The sequence below is a fragment of the Mustela putorius genome, unplaced genomic scaffold (assembly GCF_011764305.1).
Source record: "Mustela putorius furo isolate JIRA1106 unplaced genomic scaffold, ASM1176430v1.1 tig00003923_pilon_pilon_pilon, whole genome shotgun sequence".
Taxonomy (NCBI): Eukaryota; Metazoa; Chordata; class Mammalia; order Carnivora; family Mustelidae; genus Mustela; species Mustela putorius.
This window is the reverse complement of record NW_025422068.1, coordinates 7,823,489-7,844,476: the sequence shown is the minus strand read 5'-3', so window position 1 is coordinate 7,844,476 and position 20,988 is coordinate 7,823,489. Positions and strand designations below refer to the sequence as shown.

At 44.4% G+C, this 20,988-nt stretch overlaps 1 protein-coding gene across 2 annotated transcripts in view; it reads left to right on the top strand.

Moving 5' to 3' along the window:
* Positions 1–20,988, top strand: part of KCNN2 (potassium calcium-activated channel subfamily N member 2) — a 149,555-nt gene that overhangs the window by 22,969 nt on the left and 105,598 nt on the right. For both annotated transcript variants that reach the window (XM_004759056.3, XM_045069313.1), the window contains exon 4: positions 20,537–20,955. In XM_004759056.3, the coding sequence (XP_004759113.1) occupies positions 20,537–20,955 (419 nt within the window). The remainder of the gene's footprint in view (positions 1–20,536; positions 20,956–20,988) is intronic.

The following is a 20,988-nucleotide window of genomic DNA, read 5'->3' as shown; positions in this document are numbered from 1 at the left end:
TGATCCTTACAGAATGCCCTCAGCGCATCTCAACTCCCCCCCTCCCGTCTTTGGGAAGCAGTTTCTGATCATCTCACACACTTCATTCTCTTTCTTTATTGAGCAATGTTTGCATTTATCGTTGTTCCATATAATTGAGTGGGGGAGCCTCCTTGAGTTGTTCTGTGTGCCTGTACGTGACCTCTCAAGGGCATATACGTGTCTTTTTTGCCCCTGAGCTGCATCCCCGGCTGCTTTCTTGGATGCTGCCATCCATTGTTCCTGTGGGGTTGAACCCGGGTATGGGTGAGGAAGGACCTAGTCTTTTCCCTATTATCTTCCTGACGGTGCCAGGACAGTGCTGGGCAATGGGAGGAAGTAGGGTACTGTCAACATAAAATGAACACACCTGTAAGGATTTCTAAAACAGAGGAAGAGACTCCCGCCTTTTTTTTTTTTTTTTTAAAGAGAGATAGAGTACACCAGCGCACTTGTGCATGGGACTGGGGGAAAGAAAGGGAGAGGAAGAGGGAGAATCCCAAACAGGCTTCACGCCCATCACCGGGACCCCAGGAGCTGGAGCTCAGGACCCTGAGATCATGACCTGAACCGACATCAAGAGTCGGATGTTTAACCAACCGAGCCACCCAGACAAAACTTTCATTTGAACTCAGTTTCAGGACAACTGCCAGGATGCACAGCCTTCCCAAAGAAGAGGGCAAGGGGTCATTTAGTGTAGGGTTATATACATTTTTTACATAAGAAGTTACAAATCATTAGACAAAGGACATTATAGAAAGTTACAGACTTTATCTTAAGTCTCCCGTGTGTGCAGAGCTGTGTAATTTAATCTTACGAAAACCAGGGAAGTTTCTTCTTTTTTTTTTTCTTATCTTTTGTGTTCAGATTGCTCCTTTTTTGGTTATTATTTTAATGAAGCCATTGTACAGTGTGTGCTCAGGGCAGAAATAGAGCCCATGCTTTGAGGTTTTGCAGAGTCATTTTTGACCTTGGTAAATGTTTAAGTATAGCTTTCCCTGGGCACCCAGGAGCAGGGCCCATAAACACGAAAAGCTGAAAATTTCCTTTATCAGGATCTATCTGTTGATTGTACAGATCCTTCTTTAATCTGGAAAAATACAAGAATGTTCCTAGATCTGAAGAATTGTACTTGCAAGAGAATACAGACTGTCATCCTGTTAATAGGTGAGCCATGAGTTTGATGTTCTCCTGTGTATATAACTTTTCCCATATTTTAATCATGGCTTAGAACAAGGCTTTGAAAATCTTGTGCCATAGGATGGAAAAGGTGGCCATGGAGTGTGTTTTCATTTATTAAGAATCTGCAGTAAAGTCCTTGCCTTCCGTGGCTCTTAAAAATGGCTTCTCCCTTGGGACATCTGGGTGGCGCTGTCTGTTGGTGTCTTGATTTTGGCTTGGGTCATGGGATCCAGATCACGTCAGCTTCTGCTCTGGGTGCGGTGCATGCTTGAGATTCTGTCTCTCCCTCTCTCCCCCTACCACCATTCATTGTTGCATGCTGTTTCTCTCTCTCTCTCTCTCTAGGGGAAAATGGGTTTCCCACCTTTTTAGTTAGTAGTTGACGGTCGTTGGCATCCATAATCTTTACAAGTTGGCTGTCCCCTTGGATCCTTTCTGTGATGGACAGCCGTTTGGGGGGTTTAGTCAATCAGGTAAATTGTTTGCCAGCCTGAGCTTGAGTTGATGTATTATTTCTAGGAGCTTATTGCCACCTCCGGGAAAAAGAGTAAACCTCTGGTCTTATGTTCATGCACGTGTTGGCATTTGTGTTCTCTGGGTTCGTATGATCACACTGGCAGACCCAAATCACTGCCTTTGGGGGGGGGAGGGGTGGCATAGGTGCCTCTTTCTTTGGATATTAAGGGAGGAAAGGCACCTGGGAGACAGTTCCTCTCTCAGGAGTCTCGTGCTTAATAAGAGACTTTTATTCCCTCGTCCATTTCTGTGGCTTTCTGTCCTAAGGCAAATGGTTAGACTCACCTGCTCTCAAAACGCCAGTCGTATGTCCATCTCTGGAAATCGGCCACTCCCAGGATTAGCCCTTGCTTCTGTTCAACTTGTGTGATTGGAGCTGCTCACGTTCAGAACTCCCACCTGGGCTGTTTGTGTTTATCGTCGCGTCCCAGGCTCGAACACGGATTTAGTGGACATTTTGTGAGTGTGTGAGCCTTCTTGAGTCTAGCAGCTGAGGTTAACAGGAACAGACGAATAGCTTGGAAAAGTGTTTTCCCATTTTCCTGGGTGTTAAGCCACAGTAGCCCGTCTGGGACATCCAGTGGAAGAGCTGTTTCTTTGGAATTTGTGCAGTTACGGGAAGGTTTTGGATACGTTTTCTTAGTAAAGTCTCCTATTCCTGAACTGGAGCCTGAGGCTATAGTGAAGTCTGTATGTGTTGACCCTGGATTTGGTAATTGTCTCCGGTAGTACTGGGGGATTATCTCAAAACATGAGATGTGACGATAAAGCTAACGATGAGGGGAAGTGATATTCCGTAGGAAATATGCTGAAGATTGGCTGCCTGAGGACACATAGGGTCTTAGAAGGGGGGGGGGGTGAGGCAGAGGGAAGGTAAAAGAAGACTTAATAAACATCCTGAATGCTGTCCAGTGGGAACAGAAGACCACCGACATGACATGACTAATTGGTGAACAACATGAATGAGTTGGCAGGGTTTGTTAGCTACATGCTTTATGGCTATTCTTTGGAAAGGTAGAATAACTAATATGTATCTAAATAAGAAAATAGGTGTCCTGTACATCCTCCTCCCCCAATAGGCAGAGTGCTAAGTGTATTTATACATATTGTCTCATTTAATCTAGATTGTAATTCCTTTTTTTTTTAGATTGTAATTCTTGTTCAGCTAGTGAGTAGCAAAACTAGGGACTTAAATTCAGACCTGTAACTTCAGATTTTCTTTTCTTTTGCAATGCAGCCTCGACGGCTCATAAAGGTTTCATATGATTCCATCTGGAATATACGAGTGAAGTACCATTTTCCATGTCTGTTTTTAACAACTGTAACATCAAGTGACTGCTTGAAAACTTAAGAAGTTCAAACATTTGGTTTATTTTAATAGAGAGGAAGGAGGTCATTTCTTCTAAATTTTGCATTATGTCACCTTCCTTTCACCAGAGTTGACTCAAGGAGACAGGGATAGAACTAATCATCCTATAAAATATGTCTTATTGAGTCCTTTTCATCTGTCTCTAACTGGGTGTTCAGAAGGACCCACAGAGATGGGATGGAAGCCAATACTCAATTATCCATGAAGGTGAGGTAGAGAATCGCTGAGGACTGTAATAAGACCCGGATGGTATCCGAGCTTGTGCTCCGCTTTGGGAACCCATCTTAGCCCCCGAATTCAGGTCGGAGAACTTCTTCACATCTTTCCTGGATGGAGCCACACACATTTCAACCAAATAACATGGCGCCATAGTCCAGGGAATGGTTCTTGGGAAGGAGACAAGGATTATTCTAGCTGGATGTGGCAAATAGGTTTCCTCTCCCACATCAGCTTCTATCCGTTGATGGCAAGGAATGGAGATGGCAAGGAATGGCAAGGAATGGAGAACGGGTGGCCACGACCTTGATGGATTACTCGTATCTGCCGTGAGGTGAGGAAGGGAGTGGCGGCCTGGGTGACATGCACTTGGCATCCCTTCTCCATCGTGTATGTTTCCTTCTCCGTGCAAATAAATTCTGAAGCTTTGGATAAAGAAGTGACTCCATTTCAAAGATAATCGTTAAGGAAACTCTCTTAAGTGTGTTGTTCTTTTTTTAGGAATTAATTAATTAATATTTTATTTATTTATTTGAGAGAGAGAGCACACGCATGGGTGGGATGGGGAGGGTCAGAGGGAGAAGCAGGCTCCCTGCCCAACAGAGCCCAGTATGGGATTCAGTCCCAGGACCCTGGGATCATGACCCGAGCCAAAGGCAGATGCTTAATGGAGCATCTGAGCCCCCGAGGCACCCCTCAGGAGTTTATTTCGATAAATGGAGAATGAATTTGGTATGGCAGAATGCTTATGTTTTAACATTAAAGGTCTGCAGATAAGTTGACGCTTTGCTCCTGTTAAAAATCTGCAGTCTGAAGGTGTTAGACGCTGCCAAACCCTTGGTCTTCTGTCTCTCCTGCCTGCTGTCCGTGTGCCTGTGTGTGCCTTTGTCCTTCCTCTCCTATGTTTCCCTTTCCTTTCTGCCCTCCCCTTTCTCTTTCTCTCTCCCTTTCTCCCCTCCTTTACAACATGAAACAGACATCAGAGGCTTACCTTGATTTTTTTTCACATACTGTTTCATATTTGAAACTTACAAATATGTATTTATCTTGATTTATGTAACTGATGCCCATTGATGCCCATCAGGAGGATCCCCTTCAGTGCGTATAGTGAGTCCTAGGGAAGAAGAGCCAAGCGGCTTCTTGGGGCCTGGGAGGTTCTTTGTGATCTGATCTTTTCCCCCTTCAGCCTCATTATTTTTAAGGGCAACTCCTCCTAGCCTGTACACACACACACACACAGCCTCATTGGAACCACCCTAACTACTGGGAGAGTCTGGCCATTTTCTCAGTTTTCTGTGCCTCTGTTTATGCTGTACCTTTTTCTGGAATATACTACTTTCATCCATCTGCCTCTGGACCCAGTTCAGGTTTCCCTCTCTGGCAAGCTTTTCCTGACCTAGTTGTCCTTCTCTTTTGTTAGCATCTTGTAATATACCAGGACTGATCTCCTACCATTATAAATCACGGTGAGGATGCCCCACGTAATAGTCGTTAAGCCCTTTCTGTGTGCCCAGGACTGTGCTAAGGGCCATACTTGGATTATCTTGTAATCATAGGATAATTTAGTGGCTTAGAAAAGTGAAGTAGGCAGAAGTGACTGGCCCAGGAGCACAGTTGCTTGAGGTTGGTGGAATCTTTTCAGCAGAACTTAAATGGTGGGTTTATAGATATTTGCTCTCCTGTGTTGTGAGCTCCTGGATGTCATAGACAAGTTCATTGATTTTTGTGTCTCTGCTATGGTCTGACAGTTGGTACAGGCTCAAAATGTTTGTCTTGTAAAATCTGAAATCATATTTATGACCAGCTAAGCAGTCTTTCTGTTGCCGCTCCAAATTTTAGAATGCGGGAATGTACAATAAGCTGGTTTTCTTTATTTTTCCGTGGATTTTTATCTATTTTCTGCCAATTTAACAGCCACGTATCCTCAGCATCACATTTTGACTATAGCCTTAATTTTGAATTCAAGGTGTTCAAAAGAAAGAGGGATCTTTAAAATTCCCACCATCTGAAAGATTGAGTGAGATTTCTTTTCATTCCTTTTTCAAAAAAATTTGTCCTTTTTCTTTTTAAAGATTTTATTTGTTTATTACAGAGAGAATGAGTAGGGGGGCAGAAGCAGAGGGAGAAGCAGACTTTCCACTGAGCAGGGAGCCCGACTCAGGGCTCAATCCCAGGACCGTTGGGATCATGATCTGAGCTGAAGGCAGACGCTTAACCGACTGAACCACCCAGGCACCCCAATTCTGCTATTTACCACCACTGATTTATCAGCAAATTTGGTGATTCTTCTTTTTGATAGAGAAGCTTCCTTGAGAAGGAATATATGGAGTTTTATTTTCTACCTGGCTTCCTTTCTACATCCTACCTTTAGGATGGGGTAGTTTTATGTCAGCCCAGATGAATAAAATCATGACGGGATGTGTGTCACTTCCCATCGTGTTAAGGGAGATAAGTCGACCTCCCATGCATGCCGGAGGAAACCAAACTTCACTGTTCCCTGATCATTTCTTCTTTAATGAAACAGTAGGAAGGACTATTTGACTGATTTAAATTCAAAGAATACAAATTGATAAGCTTTCTTAAAAATCACCACTACCAGCCCTGACTGATGGGTCTGACTGTGTAGGTGTTCCGAGCTGGGAATCATGAGTTGGACTTAATTACAGTTAAATTACAGGCATGGCTAGTTGTAACAGACTTGCCACTTCATGTTTATTTTGTCCTGTTGTTTTTGAAATCGGGAAAGTAACTATTAATATAGCACTGTGTGACAGCTACAGAAGAGTAAAGTAGAATGTTTTAAAAAAGGAAGTTTGGTATGGTGACTAACATAACACAATAATTAAATAAAAAAAAAAGGAAGTTTGGGGAATTAAGCACTAAGCGACAGCATAGTACACTTTGCTTAACCTTGGCTGTCATGAGGCTGGGTTTAACGTGTTTCATAACGCCCCACTGGAACGAACTTTGAGGGCTTAGCTGGGAAAATTCTCTCTTTTTTTTTTTTTAAAGATTTTATTTATTTATTTGAGAGAGCAGGGAGAGGGGGAGAGAGAGAGCTTGCACACAAGCAAGGGGGCAGGGCAGAGGGAGAGGGAGAAACAAGCTCCCCACTGAGCAGGGAACAGGGAACGGGACATGGGGACTGGATCTCAGGACCCCAGGATCATGACCTGAGCCGAAGGCAGACCCCTCACCAACTAAGTCACCCAGGCGCCCTGAAAAATTGCAAAATAAAAGGCACAAAAAATATTGTTCCCAATGATTTGTATATAGACTTTGGGCTCTTGTATCCTGGACTTCTGGGATGTTTTCCCAGTTGCCAAGGCTCTCTGTGCCCTTGAGCTTGAAGAATCATTCTGGAGAGTTTCCTCCTTCACATCATCTTCCCTGGTTTCAGCTCCATCGGAGCCTTTTGTCATCCCCAAGAAAGGAAAGAAGAAAGGACCCAGAGCCCCCACGCTGGGAGGGAGACTCAGATGAGCTTCCCTGACATTTCAGAAGTGTTCCTTCCCAGAGGCTCCCTCTCTCTTTGCCTGTCAGCTGTAGGCTTTTTTGTTTCATTTTCCCTCCAGATCTTATTTCTCGTAGGTGAAAAAGAACATCACAGCCAAAGATGAACTGTTCTTCGTTTTCTTCCAAGTCACATTTTTCTCCCCCTGCCCGTAGAGGCACCTGCCATTCACGATGGCGTGTGTAGCCTTCCAGCCCATGGTTTCCTATGTCCACTAAATGTTAATGTCTTTCTAACCCACCTACAATATGTGTAATTCTGTGCATTTCGAGTCAGTGCTATGTCGTACCTGTTAAATTACAACTTGTTTTTTTCCCCACTCAGCATTATACTTGGGATGTATAGGCTATTATAGCCACAGTTATTTTGATGCTTATTTCTGACATTTATTTTGACTTCAAAATGTTTCCCCACTGCTTCTATCTTTTTCCTTTCTTTATGTTGGGTGATGTGAGGATTTTTTAAAATTCTTTTTTTTTCCCCCCCTCTAACAGCTTAGATGTTACACAATTTGTTTCTACTCTTTTGGTGGTTACTCTATCATTTTTAGCAAATATGTATATTTAGTGATTCTGAAGTTAGTGAGAATTCCTCTTCTTCCCACGTGCTGTAACGACCCTTAGAAACCTTCATTCTGAATCCCCCTTCCTCTCTCCATCGACATTATGGATGGCCAAGATTTTATTTATATCTTGCTTGTACAGCCTCGTTTCAATTAGTTATTCTGATTATGTTAATGACAGTATTTATTTACAGTGAGTTTTTATTCCCCCTTACGAGCATGCTGACCTGTTTCTTGGCTCCTCAAGCTCTTTCCTTCTGGGTCCCATCTTCTTCGTAGGACATCCTGGAGCAGCTACTTTTGCACTTCAGTTTTCTGTCTGAAAATGCCTTTCACCTTTTTCTTCTCCCTGAAATGTAGCTTCCCTATGTATAAGACTTCTAGGCTGACTCATTTCTTTTTAGAACTTTGAAGGAGATTTTAATCAATTATTTCACATCAATTTTTATTTTAGCAGTCAAGGTAGAAACATTTCTCAAATATAGACATAGGTGTAATGATTTTATGTACTCTTGCCTTCGAGAAGAGGACCTATTAAATTTCACAGAGGCTCTGTTAAAGTCAGCATCACTTTTTGGAACAGGAGATACTGGATTGTATTATAATGCAGTGATGTCCTTTCGGTGATTGAGGTGTATGAGACTGTTTGATCTTTTTTTTTTTTTTAAAAGATTTATTTATTTATTTGAGAGAGAGAGAGCATGAGAGGTGGGAGGGTCAGTGGGAGAAGCAGGATCCCTTCCCCAAGGATCATAGCCTGAGCCAAAAGCTGTTGCTTGACCAACTGAGCCACCCAAGTGTCCCAGTTGTTTGGTCTTTGAGACCTTGTATCTGCTCTTTACTGTGTTGTGTGCCTTTCCTTTCAGTTGCTGTTTCCAGCTACATATGATATACTAAATGTAATAATTCTCTTTCTTCAATCTGCTGTTTCCTTCCCCATTGATATATTGTTTCTCCTTGGCTGCATGCTAGGACCCTACATAATCAGATTTGTTAATAACATATGGGTTCATCTGATGCTGTTGCTGTGTTGTCTTCCTAAAACTGTTTTATTTTTTAAAAAGATTTACTTATTTATTTTCAGAGAGAGAGCACATGTGCAGGTGCACACACACACACACACACACACACACACACGTATGAGTAGGGGGAGGGACAGAGAGAGAGAATCTCAAGCAATCTCCCCGACAGCAGACTGCACAGAGAAGTATGTGGGGCTCAATCCCATGACCTTGAGATCATGACCTGAGCTGAAAACCAAGAGTCAGAGGTTTAGCCAACTGAGCCACATAGGAACCTTCTAAAATTATTTTTTGACTGGCTAAGGGACATGAAACAGTCCACTTACTCTAGACGCACGTTCTGAAGCTGGCTTGCTTTGGGTTCATATTCCAGCCCCATAATTTCCTACCATACAACCCTGGCTCATCGTCTAACCCCTAAGCCTCCATTTCTTCATCCCTAAAATGGAGATGATGATCGCGGTAGCTACTTCCTTGAGGGGTTTTGTGTTTTAAGTGAACAAAGACATGTTAACAGGTCAGGGCAATACCTGGCCCTAGAAACAATATGGCGAGTTAAACTCACTTTAAAACAGCTCTCAGATTTCATCTCAAGTACCGTGTACAGTTGTAGGGTCTGTGCAACTGAAGTTAGAAGAAAGCATCCAGAGTGAAATGTATCCAAGTTGGAGAAAGCCTGAACTCGGGAACAGTCCATTTCTGTGACCACAGGGCATTGAGTGGAACATGTGGTTTTATTCAAGTGTTTGTTTCTGCTGGAGAAGTGGGAAGTCTGAGCGGCAACTGTCACCCAGGATCACCAGGGAGTGAAGATGTGACATTTTAGAAATCATAATGTAAATTAGTGGGGAAGTGTTTATTTGCTTTATAAATATTGGATTTGCATCCAACCTTTCAGTTCAGCCCAATGCCCCCATCCAAGGATGTGAATGCTGGAAGACGTGAACTTGAGCTGCAGGTTTTTGGTTGTGTGTTTTTTTTTTGTTTTCCTGGTAATTTGTGATGTGACCGTGACCAAGTTCTTTCAATTGTCCTTTAATTGGACTGTTATAAGGGCAAATGAGATAATAAATGCAGTGGGCTTTTAGCTAGCTTTTTAAGTGCTTAAAATAACTAAGGAGATGATAACACATTTCAGCCATGTAGCAATAATTACTATAATGCTTCAAGTGAAAATATGCGGTTTTTACCATTTCAGATTAAATTTTTCAATTCAGTGGAGTTGGTCCATATTAAGTTATTTCATGGCTTTAGGACTTGCTATGTTTGTTTTACTTTACTTAGGAATTATCCCCTACCAGCCCCCCAAGTGATCTGAGGATCCCTCTCAAAATGTGTAGATGGTTAACCCAAGGTTTATTGATGAAAAATTCATAAAAAAGTGACTATGGAGGAATTTTATTCCTCCTCATTTCCTCCTATCTGGATGTTTATCCCTTCCAGTAGCTACAGTCAGTCTGTCTGTCCATTTCTTCTTACTCCATCTTTAGTTCATTAAGAGTACATTTATTCCTTGGAGGCCAGCTGTGGACCCAGTACCAAAATTAATCATTATGAAGGAAACTAGCTTTAGTGGAGCACTGTCCCACTCCATGAGAGAGATGGTCTTGTTAAGCCCTCCTTGAATGTTAAAATGGAGGCTTAGAAAGTTTAAGTCACCGTCTTGAGATCACAGAGCTGGTCAGGGGTGGAAACTTACGAGGAACTTAGATCTTCAGAACATGGACCCTAGAGCAGGGGCCCCACAGCCATTCATCCTAGTGTTTTCTCTGACCTCACTGTTGGGAGAACTCAAGAGGAGAAAACATGCTTGCTTTCTGGAGAAGTTCAGAAGTGATTTCTAGAATCAACTCCCAAACCATATGAGAAAACACTCCCTTGTAGTCGCTCAACATGTGTAAAATGCCCAAGTGGGGCTATATGGGTTTAGACACAGTTGAGAGAAGCCACATGAAAGTGGGCAGGGGGGAGTTAAGATTTTAAATAAGTGTTAAGAGCAGCTGGGCATAGATAATATGATAAACTTACCTATGACTGCACCTCAGCAGACAGTTCTGGGATTTTGGTCTGTAGCACAGCTCTTGTGTAAGTCAGAAGAGAAGGACTTCAGAAACTCTTAATTTGAACAAATGATAAGAATTCTTTCCAAAATAGGTACAGTGGAAGTTTCTAGAACTCCTTTCAACACTGGCTTTGCTTTACCGTCCTTCCTTACCAGATTCCCTTCCTCATCTGCCATGATACATTTTCCCATTTTTATATCACAAGTTAACATTTAACTCAGGTACCCCCCCCCCCCCGTCCACCTGGCACCCCTTGAAGGCTCGTGGAATACTATTACTCAATCATGGGGTCGCTTTTATTCAGGTCAGCAGAGTGGCTCTTGCCTCATCTTGAGAACCAACCCTTCTGAATTGTTTAGCTGCTCTCCCCATGAAGTGTTTCAGTGAGTGAGTATCTTTTATCTCTCATGGACCCTCACACGCCCCCTTAATGTGTATTAAGTTAAATGTAGGCCTACTTTTGGCTGCTCAGATGGGAGAAGACCCCCAGCTAACAGCAGCTGACACAACTAGGCTGCCTCAGTGGCTTAAGTTGTCGGGGCTGCTGTTACTGTGATGCATTTGGCCTTTTCCTTATGGTCGCAAGACATCTGCTACAGACCCAGGACATCCCCTCTTCTCTGGGTCTAGAGGAAGGGAAGGAAGAAGGCATTGGGAACCAGAGGTTAATTCTATCCAGAAAGCAAAGTCAGAGCTGCATCATGTGACTACAAAGGAGTCTGGGAACGTGGGTATCTCTGTCATGGAGACAGGCAAGGGAGGAGAGGGACAGGAATGGCACTGGGTTGGCCTGTTGACAGGTTGTCCCCAACATACAAGGTGTCTTCATCACAAGTAGTTTCAGAGACAGCAAAGAACAATGTCTCCATGTGATAGATGGTGGAAACTAGGTCCGTGAAGTTTCAATGACGTCCCAAGGTTATGTAACAATTTAGACTATCCGGGCCCCAAGCCTTTGGGGCAAGTTTGTTCATCTACACTCTTCACACAGGGAGGAGGCCTTTCGGTGAATATGAATTTACTGCATTGGCTCTGAAGTCCTCCTCCTTAGAGACAGAAATCTCTCCGGACAGCATGTGTGCACAGAAGACTCCAAGAGCCAGGAAAAGCAGCGGGCTTGGGGCAAGGGAATGACAGACAGTGTGCTGTGTGTTTCTTCCTGGTTTTGCTCAGGACTGGACCTCGAACATGAATTCTGAACCGAGCTTTCCTGTTTCCGCCTCCTCTCCAGTTCTGGGTGGAGGGTCTGGTAGGACATTTCAGCGAGGCCATTGAAAAGACGTCTCTCTTCCCCTGTTTGTCCTTTGACCTAGTTTGGGATGGGCAGTTGTGGTCTCATCTCTGCACTGAGTGCGTCTTGGCCACAGTTTGATGAGGAACCTCATAATTCGCTTCTTCGCTCACAGTTTACAAAAGCTGGTTTCTCCGGAAGGGGCCTCTTTTTTGAATGAACACAGTTCCCTGCAATTACTTTGGGACCATTATCTGGCAGGTATCCTAGAACTGAACTTGGAAAGTCACAGTCCCGAGTTTTATGAAGGATCCAGGCGACAAAGGAGGAAGGGATGGGCAGGCACGACGTCCATGTCTGTTTCCATCAGGTAGCCTCCTCCCCCAACCCCTTGTCCGCTGAGACTGTTTCTACAGGCACTCTACACATTCACTTGTATTTCTCTTCCTCATCCAACACCGAGAGGCTTTTGAATCTTTGTAGCCACAGAATCTGACAAATAGAAGCACTCAATAACTGAACAGGAAAAAAAAAGAGCTTGGTTTTATTGAGTATTTGGTTTAAAGGTTAACCAAGAAAGCTTATTTATTTTTGTTCATGCTGCTGGAAACAGTTACGTAATGTCACGGTTCAAGGTTCTACTTAGCAAGCAGGATATTTTAGATATAAGTCGGATTTGGTGTGTTCGGTTCTGTAGGTTGTGACTGTCAGCTAGGACTTTCTAGTCATGCAGTTTTCCACGTGGAGACTGTTGATCAGGGTGCTTGCGAATGTCTCATGACCTGATTCATCATGTACCATTCATGATCCCTTATTTTTATTAATTAACATGTTTATTTATTCACAAGGCTCTGAAATAGAAAAGTATTTAAGATTGTGGAATTACAGGTCTCCCTTCCATTTCGGATCCCCAGCAACTCAGCTCAATTGCCTTGAGCCACACTTATCCTTTCTAGAATATTCTTTCAGAAGTGTTTTATGCACGTAGAAATATATGCCCCCCTGCAGTACTATGCAAGTTCTAGCATAGCGTCATGTCAGATGTGAAACTGGGTTACTTCCTAGATCACTTTCTTCAATAGTATATAACAGTTTTCCTCATCGTGTTTTAATATCATACTCTTCCATTTGGTTGGAAATGGGTGGAACTCCTTCTCTTATTAGAGGATAGATTGTATCTAATGTTTCATTAAGATACAGGAAGCGAAGTTGTAACAAATCCTATATGTTCACAATCACACATGCAAATATAGCAATTGGACAAGCTTCACTTGAAGTAGAATTAGTAGGTCAAAGAGTATGTACATTTCTTTTTTTTTTTTAAGATTTTATTTATTTATTTATTTGACAGAGATCACAAGTAGGCATAGAGGCAGGCAGAGAGAGAGAGAGAGAGAGAGAGAGGAGGAAGCAGGTTCCCTGCAGAGGAGAGAGCCTGATGTAGGGCTCAGTCCCAGGACCCTGGGATCATGACCTCAGCCGAAGGCAGAGGCCTTAACCCACTGAACTACCCAGGTGCCCCTAAAGAGTATGTACATTTCTGACCTGGTAACCTGGCTCCCTCAGGGATCATAGCAGTGCACATGTCCACCTACAATGTATGAACATATTGGCGTTCACACACCTGGATTAGCATACTGGGTGACAAAGCTGGTCCATCTTTTCATCTTTTTGCAACATGACAGGTCAAAAAGTGGCATCTCATTTTCTTCCTAGAATTAAGGTTGAGCATCTTAAAAAAAAAAAAAAGAAAAACGTTTAGGACATTTTTAGTTCCTTTTCCACGACCTGTTGTTTATGGCTTTTATCTTTTCTTTTTTTTTTTCCTGGTGGATTGCTTGTCTCTTAAGGACTTGTAGAAACTTACACATACCAGGGAAATGAGTCCTTTGTCTGAACCCTTGTGAGCATTTTTTCCCACATGGTGTTGGTCTTTTTACTCTCTTTGATCAGGTGCAGAAAACAAGTTTGATGCAGTTAAGCGTCTCCATGTTTTAAGGCTCTGGGGTTTTTGTCAGTTTTTTTTTGTTTTGTTTTGTTTTGGTTTTGGTGAGCTTACAGAATAGTTCTTAAGTGATTTCGTCAGTGGTTTCATTTTCTAAATCTTCCTAATATTTGAATCTTTCATCCACTTGGAGTTTTCCTTTTTTAAGATTTTATTTATTTATTTGTCAGGAAGAGAGAGAAAAGAGTATAAGCAGGGGGAGGGGCAGAAATGAGGGAGAAGCAGGCTCCCCACTGAGCAAGGAGCCCGATGCGGGACTCAATCCTAGGACCATGGGATCATGACCTGAGCCGAAGGCAGACGTTTAACTGACTGAGCCACCCAGGCGTCCCTGCAGTTTTTCTTGATATATTCGGTATAAGGCACTGGTTCAACTTTATATCTTTCCAGATGGCTACGTGGTTGTTCCCAAACCAGTTTTCCATAAACTCTATGCCCCCCGACCCCCGATTTAATCCTCTGCCTTTATGGTACTGTGAATAGTTCAGTGTATTGCATCAATTTTATTTTATTTTATATTTTTATTTTTATTTTTATTTTTGTATTGCATCAATTTTAGACAATGCTCTTCCTCTGGCCTTCAGTCATTTTATATGCCAGTATCACATGGTTTTAATTATTACTATATTATTTAATAATCAGAGCTACATCTGCCTCATTATCCTTGCTTTTGCAAGTTTTCCTGGCCATTTCCCCTATATTGGCTTTCTTAACAAATCCACAGCTGTAATTACTTTATTCAGGATCTGTTATTTAAGTGTCACTTTTGTACTGAGCACTGCCCTGGGTTCTTTACAAGAAAGGAAATGTGGGGTATGCCAGATACAGTCTCGGACCAGACAGTAACCCCCCTCCGGGGGAAATGCACACGGAGAAGGCAGCTGGGGCAGCTGCATCTGAGCTCCTTCTTCTGGAGAGCTGGCTAAGCAGAGGTCCTCACACCAGCAGGTGACGGGCTCATGGGGCAGGCCTCTCCCACGGAGTTCCAGACCCTCTTCCTGCTAATGACCTGCCCTGGCAATTCATCTTGGAGACTAGGCTTCCAGTATAGTGTGTTTTGGATATCAGAGCAGTGGCATTGAGACGCTGAAGCTTATGGTGGAGTATTTTCTGGGGACACATTCTGTCTTATGCCTGAAGGCTCCTCTAGACCTCTGGCGAAGACCGCTGAGCACAGCTCTGAAGGCAAGCACGTAGAACTGTCATGCTCGCTCTCGGAAACCTTTCTTATTAACATCCACCTGAAAAATGAATATAAAGATGTTTTAGTATCTGTCATTGTGCTTCCTCTGACTCCCCCGCAAGTGAGCTTAAAACTGATCGTATAGGTCATGATCCCAGAGTCCTGGGATCAAGCCTCGCATCTGGCTCCCTTCTCAGCGGGGAGTCTGCTTCTCCCTCTCCCCCTACCCCCTGCTTGTGCTTTCTCTCTCTCTCTGTCAAATAAATAAATAAAATCTTTGAAAAACAAAACAAAACAAAACAAAACACCCGATCATATATATGGATCCTATGGAATATAATGGGAACATTTTTGCTGGTGAATTTTAATCCCCAACATGGAATCAGTGATTGAATGACTGTGATGTTTTGGACGGTTTCGTTTTCTCTATAGAAATACTATTTTGTAGTTTTGATTGGCAGCCCTCAACCTTGACCCCAGCACACTTTCCTGTGTTCCTGTGTTTCAAGCTGGGCTTGACCTTCCAGCTGCCCTCTGCTTTGGGGGTTCCTCATGCCACGTGTGCCATCTTTTTATTTCTACCTCATCTGAGAACAGCACCTAACGAGTGCTACCTTCCACGTTCATTCCCGTCGTCCTGACTTCTCTCAGTGACTTGCATAAACTGCTGCCTACTTGGGCTCTGCACTGTGATGATGGAGGCCAGCACACACTCTTTCCTTTCGTCCCCTTCTCCCCCGCCCCCCCACCAGCCCACTGTCCTCAGGAAATGGCATGGCCCTCCACTGTGTTTTTCAGGGTAGAAGCTCAGCCACCTAGGATTCTTTTCTTTCTTTTATCACTCCCACATTCAGCCCATCACCAAGTTCTAGCAAGATCTGCAAACTCTGTCTCTAGCACGCCCACTGTCTCCATTTCTATGGCAACCCCCACCTCCCGGTCCAGGTCATGGGGATACTAAGTACAACCAATCAGCGGCGATAGAATGTCCTCCCTTGTATCCTCCCCGAGTCCTCTGGTTTCCCTTACAGTGAGGATGAACCCTTAAAGCTATAAACCAGCTCCTGCCACCCTTCTGCCTACCCTTAAGCCGGTGCCCGCTGTGCCTGGAGTGAAATCCAGCCTCGGTTCCATGGCCAACAGCATCCTGCATGTCTGATCCCGATCTGTCTCTTCTTCAAATTCCTCTCCTTCTACTCTGCCTGGGGATCACTGAGTGTCCAACACCCCGGTGTCCTTTTGTTTCCTTAAGCACGCTCAGCTGGGGAAAGCCCACGGCCCTTCCACATGCTCTTTTCCCAGTCTAGAATGTTCTTCTCCTGGCTGTTTATATGACTGGCTCTCCCCCTCATCCAGGTACCATCTCCTGAAATGGTACTTCTTCCCCGCACGTCTTCCCTGAGGCCCGCATCTGCCGTCACCGTCGGGATATTTTTCCGTCTTTCATCTCCTGTGTGTTTCCTTCAGAGCAGTGTCCACAGGCAGAATTCCTTTCTCAAATGGCTCCGAGTCTGCTTTCTTGACTTTGCCTTTCTTTCCCAGTGGAAGTCAGCTCCGCAGAGCTGCCGCTCGCTCTGCTGTGAGTCCTACTAGAAGCCCTATATGGAGCGCAGTCCCCGGTGCAATGCCGAGTCTCCCATCCACTGGCTGTTGAGTGAACAAAAGTATCAGCAAAAGAAATAAGCAGCGGTTAGGGCTGGGGACTATGCAGAGAGGACAAGGAAATGGTTTTCACTCCAAAAGATGTACCGTGATAAGCATGAAACCAAAATAAACTCATCTGAGGTGTCGATGAAGCCCCTTGTGGCAAAAAAGCAATGTTGCGACAACAGATTTTTCTGGGCAAGTTCCTGAAGAAGAATGTTCTCTGACTTCCTGCGGAATTGCAGAATTATGTTGCTGTCATGACTTAGCATTTAGTAGGACGTGTTCTGCACACATTTGAGCAATGACGTAGATTTAGTTCATTCACATTATGCTTCAGTGTTCTCCTCTTCCGTGAGCATATTTAATTAACCTTACGCCTGTGCAGTGATTAGGACAGTCAGTATTAAATGAGAAGTAACAAGGCAGTTCACTTAACAAGCACGGTTCCTGTCCTCAAGGAGCCTCACTGATTAGTAGGGTGATAATCTTCCAAAGAAATCCTCACCGTCCTTCGTGGTATCAGGAAACATCATTAAGAGACGCAGGAATCACAAAACAAAGGAGAGCGAGTTGGCAGATTCGGTTTGAGCATGGACAACATCCTGAAAAGAGGTGACTGTGGAGTTGGGTCTTGAAAGAAGAAGAATTTGCTAGGTGGGAAGAATTTCTAGGCCAGGGGACAGAGTCCAGGGGCCACAGACACATAGGAGCGCCATGGCGGTAGCATGTTCTGGAATCCCTGCCACCAGAGGGAACAGGCACTGAGGTTCAAGAGACAGGCACAGCCAGATGGCAGAATGGGGGTCTTTGAATGGTTTTAATCCTGAAAACCATGGGCTGATGTCATTCACATTTTACAAAGGTCGTTAGAGGATGGATATAGCTTCCTGTGGAAGGCTCTGGTCATGGAGATGGAAGGCAGGCAGGAGATCTCCCTAGAAAGTACAGAGACAGGCAAGAGTCAGAGATGGACCTCAGGAGAGTAGCGGCACTTAGATGGGGAGGAGGAAAGTGGATATTTAAAGGAAAGAGCTGGATTCTTTGTAGTGGTGGCACACAAGCTTAGAGAAGAGACTTTTTTTTTCCCCCTTTGGAGGGAAGGAGTGATTAATGTCAGAGAGATCAGGTAAAAAGTCAGAGGGCAGGGCTGGATTTCCTAACTGAGGCGTCTTCAGCGACTTTAATAAGAGTAGAGGTGGTGGGCAGATGAGGGCAAGAGCCACATGGGTGGTGCATTGGGGGAATGAAAGCAAACTGGGAAAATAAATGAATTATTATCCGCAGGGCAGAGCCACGGTGGGGGGTAGGGGGATGTTCTCATTTGTTTGCTTTCCTTTGCTTATAATGAACAGTTGGGATGTGCCCTTGCTCTGTACTCTGTGGAAAGAGGAAGCCCAGAAACCCTGGTTCTCAGTGAGGAAGAACTGGTTTGGGGTATAGCATTTCTTTAGATGGGTTGGGTACAAGAAAAGGGAAATAAGCAGAAAAGGGTGAGATGCGTTAAGTTTGGGGCCAAAGGGTACAACAGGGAGGGCATTTCTAGTCTTGGGGGGACAGCACATTAGGAGAGAGGGATACCAAAAGGTGGCAAGGGGAAAGGTGATTGTCCAGAGCAGGCACTAGGGAGGATGGGGGGATGGTCCCTTGGGGTGTGGAGGCTTCCACTGAGCACTAAGGCCAACACACTCCCAACCCGTCTCCGCCTGTCCACCTGCAGCCACCTGGACATCAGGTCCTGGCTTGGAGGGATCCTGGGCAGGCCCACCTGTAGGTCAAATGGGGCAGGCTGCTTAGAATGCTGGTGAGGTCACAGGTGAAGTGATGGGCGTGAGCAGCACGGACGGTCAGAGGAGCAGGTGCGCTGGAAAGACAGGAGGCTGTTGGGGAGCAATCTCTGAATTCTCTGTCTAACCTGACATTTCTTCCCCAGTTCCCTGGGAAGGTACTTCCGTGGCATTTCTGCCCCTGCTGCCCGGAACAGTGTGTGGAAAGTCTTGGAATTACACTCTGATTCTCTGGCTCCGTGTATGGCTCTCTGGAGTCTTGGGGTGGAGTTTTGGGGGGTGGATTTGAGTGATTGCCAAGTCATCCAGAGCCAAGTTTGGTGAAGAAAGTAGACAATCAAGCCGGGTAATACCATTTTCAGTAGAAATGGAAATGTGGATTTAAATAACAGAACTGTTTTTCTTACATGGTTTGTGCCAGGCCCTGACAGCAGTTTCTAAAGAGAGCAGTGACAACATCTTTGGAATGTATATAGCCTCTCAGAGTCACTTTTTTGAGGGAGCATTCTTTTGGATGTAAACATCTTAAGAGATTGCAGGATCACATGCCTTTGGAGTTTTGTTGTACCCAGTAAACACCCGCTGATACAAAGTCAAGCAGGCTCGTAACATTGTATCAGGACAGTCTTTCTGTATATATTAGAGCAATCCATGATGCCAACGCCATATTGGAAGTGGTGAGACCGAACCAGAATATTCTCTAGCCCACTTGGCGTCCTCTGTGTTTGCGATCTGTTTCTTTACCAGAAACTGGGAAAACATCATTCTTGTCAATTAGCATTTGTCCAACACCTTATGGTCCCTAGACGAAAACTCATGACAGAGGCACACCTCGAGCCATTACATTGCCAAACTGAACATCAGCTGTTAAAATTTGCTACGTTTTGGGGAGACTCTGCTGGCTCTCCAGCTACTGGAGGTACCAGAAAGAAGTGGTACATTTTATAGCAGCCTGGAAAATAGCTGCGCCCCGTGGAATAATGGGAGGCTGGAGGGAATGGCCATTTGTAGACAAGTGGGGAAGATCCCTCGCCTGAGTCTCGAGAGAAGCAGAGTCCATGGGCTCCAACCAGGGAGCACACCTGTTCTGTCCACCTCCTGTGCAAGATTCACTTACCTGAGAAGGCATTGTTCTCGTTTGGGTGGCTCCCCTCGCACGCTTTCTGCTTAAGTTGGCTCCTTACCAGAAGACAAGGAATATGTCATCTTTCCTCATGGGGGAGCACCACGGGCGTTTTGGCAGACTCCCAGAACTGCAGCATGGTTGGCACCCCTGGTTTCCTAGCTCTAAATGCCAGGAAGCCCCCACAAGTCCCTGTTACAGTCAGAAATGTCACCGAACATTTCCAGATACCTCTGGTTGTTGACAGACGCCCAGAGCCTGGTGGACTTGTTTACTGAGAAACCAAGGGAAGACAGGAAACTTTCTTTTTCTGTCCTTTTTATTTCCTGCCTGTCCATCTATCTATTCATCTACACATCTATCTCCTTTTTCTTTGGTTTTCTTTTTCTTTTTCTTTTTTTCATTGCAGTGTGAGCAATGACAGACATTTTGAAACAAGAATCTTTAGTAAAGAAAACAAACTCATACTTAAAGGAAAGGCTGAGGAAGGATAAAAGAAAAGAGGAAGGTAGAGTTGTAGGTGGAGAAGCTGGAGGAAATGTTTCTGCCACCTTTGTGTGTGGCCCCTTCTGATTTTTCTCCCTGAAGCCAATGAGATTTCCTGTAAGAAGGCTCGGCTACAGCTGCATTATAGTCTGTAACTGACCTCAGAGGTACGAGCAAATGGATTCCACTGAGAACGTGGTTAGAATGGGGGAAGGGTTTTAGGTTCAGATGCTTGTTGTGGAGAACAGATTGTTCCTAAGGCTCACTGTGGCTCTCGAAATGTGCGGGGATGGGGGGTGGGGGCATTACCCAATCATCCCAAGCCCCTTCTCATAAAATGATGTAACTTACCCCATTCTCCAGGAGCATTGGCCCCAGAGTAATTCCAGCACCCAGGGAGAACGTTTCCCATTTTCAATGTCTGCAAAGTGAAGTTCTCCTTTTGCGCCAAGACCGTTTCCTCAAAATAGCGTACCTGGCTAGCATTTAAGCATTACACCCCTTAGCTCACCACGATCGCTCCAAGTCACGTGTTAATGTGTCTTTCGACTCTGCACTAACCCTTGTGGACCATTCGTGCCATACTGAAGCTGACTTTCTACTTTATTTTTTCAGTTGTTCATGGTGGACAACGGAGCAGATGACTGGAGAATAGCCATGACTTATGAGCGTATTTTCTTCATCTGCTTGGAAATACTGGTGTGTGCTATCCATCCCATACCTGGGAATTACACGTTCACATGGACGGCCCGGCTTGCCTTCTCCTATGCCCCATCCACAACCACCGCCGATGTGGACATTATTTTATCTATCCCGATGTTCTTAAGACTCTATCTGATCGCCAGAGTCATGCTCTTACATAGCAAACTGTTCACCGATGCCTCCTCTCGAAGCATCGGGGCACTGAATAAGATAAACTTCAATACCCGTTTTGTTATGAAGACGTTAATGACTATCTGTCCAGGAACTGTACTCTTGGTGTTTAGTATCTCATTATGGATAATTGCCGCCTGGACTGTCCGAGCCTGTGAAAGGTAAGTTTGTTTCTTTTCCTGGGAACATAATTT